The 12594-nt window shown below is 37.1% G+C and overlaps 2 protein-coding genes across 10 annotated transcripts in view; both read right to left on the bottom strand.

Moving 5' to 3' along the window:
• Positions 1–7163, bottom strand: part of TTC21B (tetratricopeptide repeat domain 21B) — a 45798-nt gene extending 38635 nt beyond the window's left edge. The window contains 6 exon segments of the mRNA XM_076342720.1: positions 1659–1781; positions 4047–4213; positions 5491–5601; positions 6683–6812; positions 7043–7096; positions 7098–7163. Of these exon segments, the coding sequence (XP_076198835.1) occupies positions 1659–1781; positions 4047–4213; positions 5491–5601; positions 6683–6812; positions 7043–7096; positions 7098–7163 (651 nt within the window).
• A 2149-nt stretch (positions 7164–9312) lies between these two features.
• The window catches only part of LOC143162392 (sodium channel protein type 1 subunit alpha), a 105198-nt gene continuing 101916 nt past the window's right edge, over positions 9313–12594 (bottom strand). For all 9 annotated transcript variants that reach the window (XM_076342696.1, XM_076342694.1, XM_076342698.1 and 6 more), the window contains one exon: positions 9313–12575. In XM_076342696.1, the coding sequence (XP_076198811.1) occupies positions 11407–12575 (1169 nt within the window). In that variant the 3' untranslated portion in view covers positions 9313–11406. The remainder of the gene's footprint in view (positions 12576–12594) is intronic.

The raw sequence follows: 12594 nt of genomic DNA, 5'->3' as shown, positions 1-12594 counted from the left end.
TTTCAAATAACTTTGCATAAAGCACCTCACAATTTTAGGATATTGAACCCAACCCAAAGATTAAACATTTTTTCAAGCCCTGAGGTATGTACCATCTAAAAACCCACACTCAGTAGGTCACTGTTGTTGTTGCCAGAATTAACAAATTTTTTTAATTGTAAAGCAACTTACAGGGTACTCTAAATACAAAACTACTTCAGAAGTATCAAGTGCCACAGTTTTAAATGAATTCGAGTAGAAATCAATTTAGGGCTTAAATCCTCTACTTTGCTTTGATGCTTAAAATTTACATACCATATTCCAGGTGACTGTGTGCATGCCATTTTATTTCATATTTTTGAGATAGAAATGGTGAACACATAGTAGTTTCTAAGAATTAATTTCTTAAGCCATAGCAAGATAGCTGTCTGCCTAAAATCTAACTGCAGTAACTAAATTTGAGATATATTGGTAATTGAACTGAACAGTACGCGTACAGTCAAGCACACATGCCTAACTAAATAGTACTGTGCACACTCTCCTGAACTTTAGTCTTCTTATTTTCATTGAACAATTTTTTCTGCATTTAGCTTTAGAATATTAAGCAAACATTATATTAATGAGTAACAATGTCTGTGATATAAACAATCAGTATACTCTGAAACAGAAAAATGTGTAAAGAAAACAATTCATGCCACTCCGTTAATGAAATATAATCAAAACGAACACTTGAAACAGACTAATGATAATCAAAAAAAGAGTATTAACAATGTTAACAGATGATCACACTACAGTGATAAACTCCTCCTTTTTTGCTACGGCACACAGCAATTCTGTCATGTGGATAGGTGTTCCATGCAAAAAGGAAGAGATCATACATACTTTTACAATTTGAGGTGATTTGAAGCCTCATTTCTTACATATAAATACATGAATAAAACCAGTTTTTCTTATGTACATAGTAAAATCATAACCTCAATATACATTTAAACTGACTGTATTTAATCTATACCTTTCCTTTTTACATTGGTGTCTAATGGAGCCTAAAGTATCATCTGGTAGCTAATTTTATTCCAAGAAAAAAGCGCATCATTTTAACATACTTAAAAGAAATACAGATGTGCAGGAAGAAATAGTTACCAGCTCCAGTTCATTTAAAAAAAAAGTGGAAATCGTATTTAGTGAAGCAATATCCCACTGCAGCAATGTTTTATACTAGAGAAATGTAATCATACAAGAAGCAGCCCCCAGAAATTCGTAATTATGTATATGGTAACAGACACAGTGTACCATTACTGCAACCCAGGCATGCCCCTTTGTCTTAATCATCAAAGGAAGTGAGAAGTCTTATGAACCTCGGCTACTTGTTAAAATTAACTACAAACTATTTAAAATGGGCTGTCTACCACAGGAAACAGAAGTGCCAGTATATTCGTATTGTGCTAGTAATCAATTTGTGTGATAACAGTTCTATATCCCTTAAACAATTTCATAAATCAATTCAAACTTCAGTTCTGCTAAAACCTAGTCTTTTCCTCTGAACAAAAAGAGTATGACTGAGCTATATTTCTACTCCTCGGACAAGTTCACTTATAGACAACTCTTCTCAGCATCTCTCTAATCACTCCACAAGACTAATATGACATTTAGGAAGCATTAAAATCATGAAGGAAACTTACTTTACCAAGCAGAGCAAAAACATCATTGCCTTCCTGCAGTGCTTCATCAAAGTATTTCACAGCTTTTTTAATGTGAGTTTCTTTCCCACAGGTGAGATCAAGCCATGCTTTCAAAATCAACCCCTGTAAACAAAATATAAATTGTAATTCATCACTAACTAGGTAGTAAAAGAAGTATACTAGATACAGTAATAAGTAGAAATAACCAAAAAATAAAATAGGACTTAAAATGAAAGTATCTATTTTTAACTATTTAAAATATATATTTTAAATTATAACCAGTCTACAGCATAACCTAAAACATTAGTAATTCATTCCAGCATTAATCAAATAGTATATTTACTTACAGGATTAAAAACAAACAAACAAAAAAGAACAATGGCACTGAACTAGTCTAACATGCTAAGCAGGCAGAACAAAACCTCCCAGAAGTAATTGCATAAGACTGTAAGAATATTTTCTGCAAACACTTCTGCAGAATATTTTCTCAAAATTTTATTTATATCAGACACTGTGAAACTTATGGGGTGCCAAAAAAGGAGAGAAACTTGTTTTTTTCCTCTACTATTTGATTAAAAAGAAAAAAACTGCGTGTGAAGGGCAAAGATCTGACATTTCCCAAATCCCCAACAGTATTATAAAAAAAAAAAAAGTACTTAAATTTCATTAATTACAAATAATAATTCCTTCAATGAAAAGACACGTTTCACCTTTTAAAATTCTATTTCTCTTATCTGTGCCAGACATTTATAGCTTAAGTGAATCAAATCTATTTTGAAGTGCTGGATTATTTAACCAAATTATAATTGCCATCAAAACAAAAATTTAAACTATAAAATATCACTAGCTCTTTTGTAACATAAAATTAAAGTGAGTCATTTATTTAAAACTCAATGGTTAGTACAAGAGCGATATTTTGTAATTGCTAACAATCAGGGTCATGATTTTGTTATGCAACAGAAACTGGCTGAAATTCATATACTCAAGCATTTTAAGAAAAGGGAGGTATTTTACTTCTATATAAGGAGTACATAAAGTATCTTATCAAAAGGAACTGTATATACCAAGCAAATCATATTTCACTAAGTTCAAGCACCCCTAACCACCTCCCAATAAATCTGAAGTACACATAACTTTGTATTGTCAAACTAGGAAAAGGTATAAGCATAAGTGAACTTAGAAAAAAGGAAAGCTGTTTTCTATATATTTAAATGCTAATGTACGTTTCTATGTACATGTCATTCTAAAAAAAAATTATTTCAAATCCATTAAATACTTCAGCTGGAAATATTTCCTACTAAGAAATATTCCCAAATAGTATCTCTTAAAAACAAAAATAAGCAAACAAAAACCAACTACTATGGTTTCAATAAGCAAAGTCATAAATACTGCTATTTTACCAAAATGGCATATCCTTAGTCTTTTTAGAAATTAACATATTAATGCTTTGTGATGTCCTTAATTATTTCTTCATTAGTAAAAATTAGCCAGTAATTAAAAATAACTACCATTTTTAATTAATAATCAGTGATAGTTCAAAAAGCTAAGCCATTACTTAATTTTATAATGTAATTTCAGAAATTAATGTTTAGAATAGTTGCAGATTTCTAACTCACATAATATCATGTAAACCATAAAACTGTAGATTACAAATTGAGCAACGTACTGAACCACACAGAGGAACAATTCAGACACAACATTTGTATTTAATACTAGTGTCGTAAGAGAACAATTATGCATTCAATTTTAACAGCTCTGCCTTGAAGATGTCTGACTACAAAAAAAAAATTTTTTTCATTTTTTCTCTCCTTGAATTCAAGCTGATACCTCCTTTAAAAAAAATAACACAGTAAGTTTTCACAAACCTCTTTAAAGACTAATGATTCTAGTGAATTTTGATATCTGTATATAAATGCAGAAGCTATTGCTACATACAACACTTACATAGATTTTAAAATAAATTACATTCAGTAAAACCCTAGGCAAATTTTGCCTTTAACAACTGCTGAAAATTTAAATCCCCAATCCTCTCGGTATTTTTCAATCTTCAGATTGAAAACAGATGTCTCCCTCTAGTGAGACTATCACACTTAGTTTTTTGCTAGGAATTATGATGCTCAGTATCAAGTAGCAAAACTGGCATAACTACATATTATTTCCATTGGTCAATGCAGACCTCTCATTTATTAAGTGAAAATGAATACTTAGCAGACAAAAAAATCATTATGGGAATTCTACTTGGCCCTGTCAAATTTATGACATTAAGAAAGTATTAGAACACAAAACAGTTAATTAAAGGAAACCTCCAAGTAGCATTGGTGTAAGAAGTCTAGCTTCACAGTACACATGGTCCTATTACTATTTTACATAGGGGAAAAAAAAAGTTACCTCTTTACCACCACCAGAAACTTTGATCATTCTATCAACATATTCACGGGCTTTGTCCTCACGACCAAGATGCCACAAAAATAAGCCAGCAAAGTACAGAGCCTGGTGTCCTGCTGTTTTACGTTGCTCCTTCATTTTTGCATCCAACTCTAGAATAGCATCTCGATCTGAAAAGATTTTGTTCGGAGATTTTGTTGATAGTATCTCAAAATATTACAAGAGAGCAGCACATAAGCCAAGGGCTTCCAAAGCAAACGTTGTTTTCTGTATTATGTATTGATAAACACACAGGCAATCCCTCCCAATTAAAAATATTAATCAGGTACAGATGTAAAAGACAGAAGAGGGTTCCCATCAACATAGCCATTTGTGCAAGAACACCACTATTTGTTAGATCTTAGATTTGTAGCTGAGACTCCTGCCAGATAAATGGAAACTTGACAATAAGGTTCACGTTTATACCAGTGCCTGCCAAATAAGTAAACAGTTAACTGTAGAGCAGACCTAAAATGCTGAACACAAGATGATTTAGCTCCAGAATCCCTGGAAAATGTGTGATGTATTTCTTAAAGCTCAGTTTCTTACATCCTCATTGTTATTGTCAGTTGCTCTCATCAGGTTAATCCCACACAGAAATTTCATTCAGTGTGTGGGACTTACTGCCAAACGTTTTCTTTTACCCATGTTCACTTCTGGTCCTTTTTTAGAAGCTATTAAAATCAAATGTCTGAGTCTTACCGCCATGACTTTCTCAGAGAGTCTTGAAATGCATGATAGTTTTGCTGCCCTACAGTATTAGTCCTCAGGGACTCAAATAAGAGTGATGTCATTAGTCAGAGCTGTTTCACATCATACTGCTTAACAAAGTTGTCAGTAACAGTAATAAATCTGCACAGTCAGGAATATACCAGGGCAATAGTTTAATGACAACTCAGTTTACCTGATAAACGAACTGTGGTTTTGAGAATATAATTCTTAGCAAAATAACCCCAGTTTTTAGATTGGAGAAAGGAATACCAACGTTCACAAAATTCTTTTCTCCACTTGTAAGGTCAGAGTAACTTGAAAGATAAAAATGGCATGGCTTTAATGACTTCTTAAATTACAGTTCGGCTCAAAAGAACTGGTATCGGGCAAGAGTGAACAACAATCACAAGAAGCTTGATTCAAATCTTTTTTTTCCATAAAAGATTCTTCATCATGCCAGGTAAGTCAGATTTTATTCTTTTTAGTTTACTTTAATATTCAGTCTTACTCTTCACAGTTTTGTGTTTTGGTATTTTGTTGACAATTTTCGTAACTGTCATTCAATTCAGTACTAGATACTGTGTCAAATGCAAAGCTGGAGTATACCTTTTTAAATTAGGCAGAATTAGTCTACAACTCTCAGATCTTAACACACAGCTGTTTAAAACACTAAGCAGTATTGTCTTAATGAGCATACCTGGATTAGGGCTCTTCTTATGGGCATAAATCAGAGCCATCATTGTACAAAGTGACACCTCCTGTTTGTTTTTAATAGACTCCAACTGTCGAATACTCTCTTGGATGTCACCTAGTAAAAACAAGTGCAGAATAGGCTATAACACTTTTCAAGACAGAGAATATCAGCATCAAAACCTCAATCTGACTTAAGTTTTTCTCTCAATTTTTTCTTCTGTGTTTTTGGTAACACTTTCTTCATAACTTCCTTCATTATTCACATATTGTCCTGGTTTCGGCAGGAATAGAGTTAATTTCCTTCCATTTTCACTTGTTTGTGCAAGTCTTTCAAACAGACACAAGAAAGAAAAAAGCATCTCAATGCAGAGAACTTGAAAGGAGTTATGTACTAGTTCTGCCAACTGCCATAAAGATGAAAATAATTTTTATTATTTGTTTTATACAGGGCATTGAGCAGCTCTTTTTGCTCCTGTTTCTTTATATAGATTTTTGCCTTGTTTGTATGAATCTTTTGAACATCAGTAGAAGAGAAAACATCTTGAAAAATAGGAACGTATAATTGTAAACCAAAGAAAAAAGTCAGGGAGTTACACAACCTCAAAATCTTTTGAATCCTTCCTATCTCCCTGCCACAGCCCTCCCCCACTTCGGGTAACTTGCTAGTATTCTGTGATTTAGCTAAACAAACTTCTCAAAACAGTTTAATGTACACAAAGATCCTCCCAATAGGTATTAGCTGTCAGCTCCTCTGAGGCAGATAGATACAACGTTAGATACAGCTGCATTGAAAGGAAGAGATATTAGCTGGAACAAGCAAATTTATCTTTGTGATACAACACAATGGGCATTTGGGCAGGGCTCAAATTCCCTCCAAAGAACCTGTTTACCTGACCCACGTTCATGTAAAGATTTAAAAAAAAAAAAAAAAAGAAAAGAAAAAATACAGGGATACTCATTATTTCTCACTTCAGCACTATGCGGTCTAGATGAGTTTCATTCAAACTGGGGGTGGGGCCAGTGACAGATCATGAAACACTGGTAATCTCAACATGGAACACATTCAGACTTCATAACATTCCTTTCTTTCCATGTAGTAGACTAAAGACTGAATTTTGTGACGCAAGGAAGACCAGCGTTTTGGGAGAGCGGCGAAGGGACAGGACATACCAACCGGCTCCCCAGCCCCGCATTACCTGCCCTCAGGGCGCCGTAGGCCCGGTAGAAAAGGAACACCGGATCGCTGCCCAGCCGCCCCAGCGCCGCATCCGCCGCAGCCCGGACGTGGTGGAAGTAGCCTTCTTGGCAGTAATAATTGAGCAGGGCCTGCGAGAGAGGCGGCCTCTATTCACTCGTGCAAACGCTTCACCGCGGGACGGCAGGAGACCGCGCCGACCGTCCCGGACCGGCCCCGTCTGGCCGCTCGCCCTCCTGCCCCAGGCTCCACCGCCCCCTCCTGCGGCTCGCCGCCCTCCCACCCGCCAGCCCCGGCCCCTGCGCAGCCCCACGCCTGCGGAGAAGCCCGGAGCGAGACGGCGCCCGGCGGCAGCGCCCACCTGGTGCACCTCAGCGTCCATTGTTGCTACCCAGCGCCGCGGGGGGGGGGCGCCCGGAAGGGCGAGGGAGAGCCTGGCAGCTCGCTGCCATTGGCTGGCTAGCAGGGGCGCCCACTGCCATTGGCTTGGAGGGAAAGGAGGCGGGAGAGACACGGGAAGAAAAACTTGTGGAAAACGCCGAAACGTGGCTGGCGGCCCACTGGGCTCTCGCGAGATGGGGGCGGGACCACCTGGACGGGAGGTCGCGTACCATTGGGTGCGAGGCGGAGGGGGAGGGGTTTGAACGCACCTTGGCGGGCGGTGCTTGTTGGGGGTGCGGCGCCCTCTGTCGGCGGGGGCGGGCGGTCTCGCCAGCTCTCCCTCAGGAGTGCTCACAGCGGGTAGTCTGTCACTGCCTGGATGCTGAATGGAAAGCTTTGAGAACTGGTTTATTTTCTTGCTTTTTTTGGCTGGGCATACGACTAAGTGGCCCACACTCCATATGTTTCATAATGTATCTCAATACTGAGCACTTCAAGTTATGTGAAGCTTCTCTGCAGAAATTAAATAGCAATGGGGTGAAATCAAATACAGAAAGTTCTCCTTTTCCCCCTCTTTCTTTCCTCCCAGGGAATTACAGAGTTGCAAAGACTAGCAAAATTCAGGTTTTCCCCTGGAGGTGAAAGCATCCTCAGTCATAATTTCTAGACACCAGAAAGAAACAACTGTCGCTAAATAACGTTCCTTTAGAATGGTTGTGTTGTCCGTCCAACACGAAAACCGTCAATGCCATTTAATACAAGGAGGCAAACCCACCTTCCACTGAATTAGTAGGTGATAGCAGAGGGCGCTCAGAGTAAGCTTTCCTAACAAATTCATCACACGTGGCACTACTCCATTGCACACTTCTCATCCTCAATGTCAGGAAGATGCCGAAGTAATATGTAAGCATATTTGTTTTTCCTTGTTGGCCAAGATGATCCTCAAAATTTCCTGGTATGTTTAAGTGATGCTCTACTTATTCTGAAGCAACATTTCGGCTTCTGTAACATTGAAAACCTAAAATAGGTATGAGAAACAAGTATTTTTGTGTGGTCATGACCTGTGATCTGCAGTGACAGTGGCATAGTTCTCATTTATCTTAAAACTATTTCCTTGACAAAAGCAAAGTTTAAAAAGCTATATATAGCATATGAAAAAATAGTATTCAATTTACTACTTTATTTTTGAAGCAGTCTATTATTACTGTCGGTTTGTGGATAATTTACATACTTTTTAAGGTAACCTTTTAAGACATATTTTTGTCTACATATTAATCTGAAAACACTTATCTTTTAATTTTGATACTTACGCCCTTCTACCAAAGTTTTAGACTTTTTTTTCATAATGCATTTCAGAGCAATTTGAAGGAGAAACATTTTCCTCCCTTGAAAGATTTGTGATGAGTTTCAGGGAAGATGCTATGAAATTTTATTTCTGCATTAGCAACTGAGCAAGCATGCGGAATACAATTGCTCATAAACTGGTTTTATACAAAGTTCAGTATTCACCTCTGAGTGTTTTCATTGTAAGCTGTAGGGGAATGCAATATAAAATTATGTAAGCATATAAAATGAACATTTTCAGAAATTCACTGAAGCAGTTGATAAAGAATAGCCGACAGGCCCACTTTCCAGCTGCATTTGCATTTTTCCATGTCAGTATCCACAAATGATAGCTTCTAGGAACGTGGTACTTCCAGAGAGATTCTTAAAAATTCCTGAGGAACAGACCAACGGTTATTCACTCTGATGCTGATTCACCTTTTTCAGAAATGAACATGAATACGAGATGTTCTGTAGCCTGTTTGTGAATAGTAACTAGCAAGAATAAACTGGTTCTCATAATCCAAGTTGGGGAGTGTCATCTATCTAGTACTATTTTCAATCCTCAGTTTCTCTTTGTAAACTTACGAATGTGCAGTTCTCATTCCTGTAAATGCTCTGAGCCTTCTGGGACACACTCAGGACAGCTCTGGTATTTGATGATTGAGTACCCCACTGCATGGAGCTGCTGCATGAACTCATGAAGTTCCTCAGGGCAGTACTATTGATACATGCGGAATCATCATGCTCAGTGTCTAACATGCATCGAATTAGAAATTCCTAGTTGGTGACTAACAAGCAAGTCTCAAGGATTTGCTTAAGTGGAAGAACAGTATAGCTGTAAATGTTTTTGGTATCCTCTCATTCAGTGGTTTTAGAAGCATACCTTTTTTACACTAATGTCAGATAACAAAGACAAAAGGAACATACAATAAAAAAATGTAATCTTTATTATTTCGGCGCATTAATAATGTTCTTTAGCATCAGTTAGGGTAATAGTAGCATCTTCCTGCATGCAGTTCACTAATACAGTATTAGTCAATAATTTTAATAAAAGTAATCTATATTTAATTTTCCTGTGTAAGAAACATAAAATGTCCTGATGTGTTGGATTATACAATTTTGCTACTTTCTCTTTGTGAAAAAATATTGTGGACCCAAGATAACATTTAGAACTGTTCTAGTGCAGCATGAATCAAAAAAAGCCTATGAGTAAATATGAGAAAAGATTAAGGATTCTGTGAAAGAAAGGTTGTATCTGAAAACTTATGATGCAGGCACTGCTTAGACATTCAATTTGAACTTTACACCATTTCCCAACTGCAAAAAAACCTTGGCTTTTTAGAAGCAAATTATGAACTTATTTTGCAGAAAGTATTGACATGTTTGCAAATATTGTAAAAAATAAGAACCTACAGCTATCCATTCTCTTAGTTATATCTTGTTCTCTGGAGTTCTTCTGTGAAAAAGTACTATGGACAGAACATAACAAAAATGGTGTGACATCAACCTGAAGATAAAATTCAGTTCTTTTTTTATGTACATAATGCTGAAAAATAAAATAAAATGATTTTTACAGTATTTATATTTGCTTATAAAATTCTAACATTATTTTCAACAGGTTTAGTAGTTTTCAACATGTCTGTACAGTTTGGATATACACTATATGCTTTTCACTGAAAATTCAAAAACATAAACCAAATAAGCTCCTAAATAGCTGCAAAATATTGCTTAATGGTATGGAGGAATGAGGTCTTGTTGAGTAGTTTATTTCATTTAGCTCCGATGTATGGCTTCCCATATTTAAGAATCCTGGACAGGCAAAGGAACAGCAGCATAGGCAATATAAACATGCATTGGTAGCATCCAAACTATCTATAATGGTAGATAATACGTAATTTTACCTGTTGAACGCTTGCACACTACACTTATTGTGGTACATATTTGATGCAATAAATGTGCTTAGGTCATTATCTGTTTGCTCAAACATGCACCACAGGTTAAAAATTACTATTTACATAGCAGAGGGCTTTTCATTAACATCTACAACATCAACCTTACTGAGAGCTGAAGATGGCTAAACAATACTGCAGGATAAAGCAGAACAACTTTATAAAGGGCTCTTTTTGATCAGTTTGGAGGGCTGAGGCAGATTAATTTAGTATTTGTATGCAGAAAGACATTTGACAAAGATAAAATCTGTGACTCCAGACCTAGAAAGAAGTTTGCACTTTCTGAAACTTAATGGTCTGTGCAAAAAATAATCCATCTCTACTGTTCTTGTGAGTTATAGGGGACTTTACAGGCATACCAAGACTTGTTTGGATGTGATACAACATGAGTACATTAATTAAGCACCTCAAAATCTGTTATTCCTTTCCAGAAACATCGCACTAAAAAAAAATCTGTTGTTCTTTGTGACTTTATGTTATTTTCATGCATGATCTATAAGTGCAGCATGCCTTCATGCAAATCAGTTCTGTGTGTATATTAGTTGTATAATAGAACACCTGGCCCTTGTACCTGTAAAGGTGTACTTCGTCCCCTTCCCCAACAGAAGCCCCATTTACAAAAATAGTCACATATAATAAACAACATATGAATAAAAATAAGATGAATCCACCAACACAGATTTTGTAAAAATATGACGTATGTGGCAGTTGAAATGCAAACAGTGGATACAGTTACCATATAGTTTTATGCTAAACACACAAATACTTGGTTTGCACCCCTTTAACTGGTCCCTACAGTCTGAGTAGCCATTTTTTCTCTCCTCTTCAGCAGTGTCAGCTGGTAGTGAGAACAGTAACCTCCTGTCAAGGTTGTTTCCCCATATCACAGTCACAGTCACTGACGAGGGGTCACTGTCTTTTAATAGGCACTGACCTTTAATGTACAGTATATTTGTAAAAATTGTCAGTTTGGCATAGACCTCCAGCAGGAGTCCAGTTGACACAAACACATGATCCTTACAGGTTATGAACTATTTTGCACATAGATGATTTTGCTTGCTATTTGCTTTTATTTCTGAACATCCTTATCTTCCTTTTCACGCTTTTCTTTGACTGGCCTTGTTACACGGTCATAAGAAGGTGGACAAACTGCTGTTGATGCAGTTATATCGGTTTTCTCTGTAAATGAGTTTTCATTTAACTTGTCAATAAGGATTTCATCTTTCATACCCTGACCAGTCCCTCCTTCGGTTTTGTTTTTGTTGTAGATAAAGGAAGCTTGTTTTACTGTTCGTTTTAAAAGGTGACGTCTATAAGCCCGTTGAATAATGACAGCAGATACCTCCTCCTGTTTTCGTTTTAACGTGGTTGTAATTGGTTCGTAGGAAGCTTTTGAAGGATTAGATGCCATAAACCGATCTTCCATCTGTATTCTGAGGGCGTCCATCTCCCCACTTTCCCCCAAAACACGCTTTGTGAAAGCAAACAAGATGTCAAGGCAGTGAATTCTGTCCCCGCTTACCATGGGCAGATCCATTGCAATAAGCTGGACTTTGTTTGGTTTGGGTAGATGAAGAGGAGGCTCAAGTGCTGCTGCAAAATCAGACAATTTCTCAAATTCCATGAATTGTGTTGCATCGGGATCAAACTTCTCCCAGACTTCATAGAACATCTCAAAGTCATCCTCACTCAAGGGTTCAGCACTTTCTTCAGTGGCAACACCGAAGTTCTCCAAAATCACAGCAATGTACATGTTCACCACTACCAGAAATGATATGATAATGTAGCTGACAAAGAAGAAAATCCCAACGGAAGGGTTGCCGCAGTCGCCTTTCACGGAGCTCCCCGGATGAGCTTTGTTGGGGTCACAGTCTGGCTCCCCACTGTTAAGAATTGGGGCTAGCAAACCATCCCAGCCAGCAGATGTGGTAATTTGAAATAGGCAGATCATGCTGTTGCCAAACGTTTCAAAGTTGAACATGTCATCAATCCCAGCTTCCCTCTTAACATAGGCAAAGTTGGACATGCCAAATATCGCATAGATAAACATGACCAGGAACAGCAGCAGACCAATGTTGAACAAAGCAGGAAGAGACATCATCAAAGCAAAAAGCAGAGTGCGGATTCCCTTAGCACCTTTAATGAGACGCAGGATTCGACCGATTCTGGCAAGTCGGATGACTCTGAATAGTGTGGGGGACACAAAATACTTTTCAATCATCTCAGCTAAAAACATACCTAAAACAGAAAAAAATAA

This window comes from Aptenodytes patagonicus, chromosome 6 (genome assembly GCF_965638725.1).
Source record: "Aptenodytes patagonicus chromosome 6, bAptPat1.pri.cur, whole genome shotgun sequence".
Classification (NCBI taxonomy): Eukaryota; Metazoa; Chordata; class Aves; order Sphenisciformes; family Spheniscidae; genus Aptenodytes; species Aptenodytes patagonicus.
The sequence above is the reverse complement of the archived record's forward strand: the minus strand, read 5'-3'. Positions and strand labels throughout refer to the sequence as shown.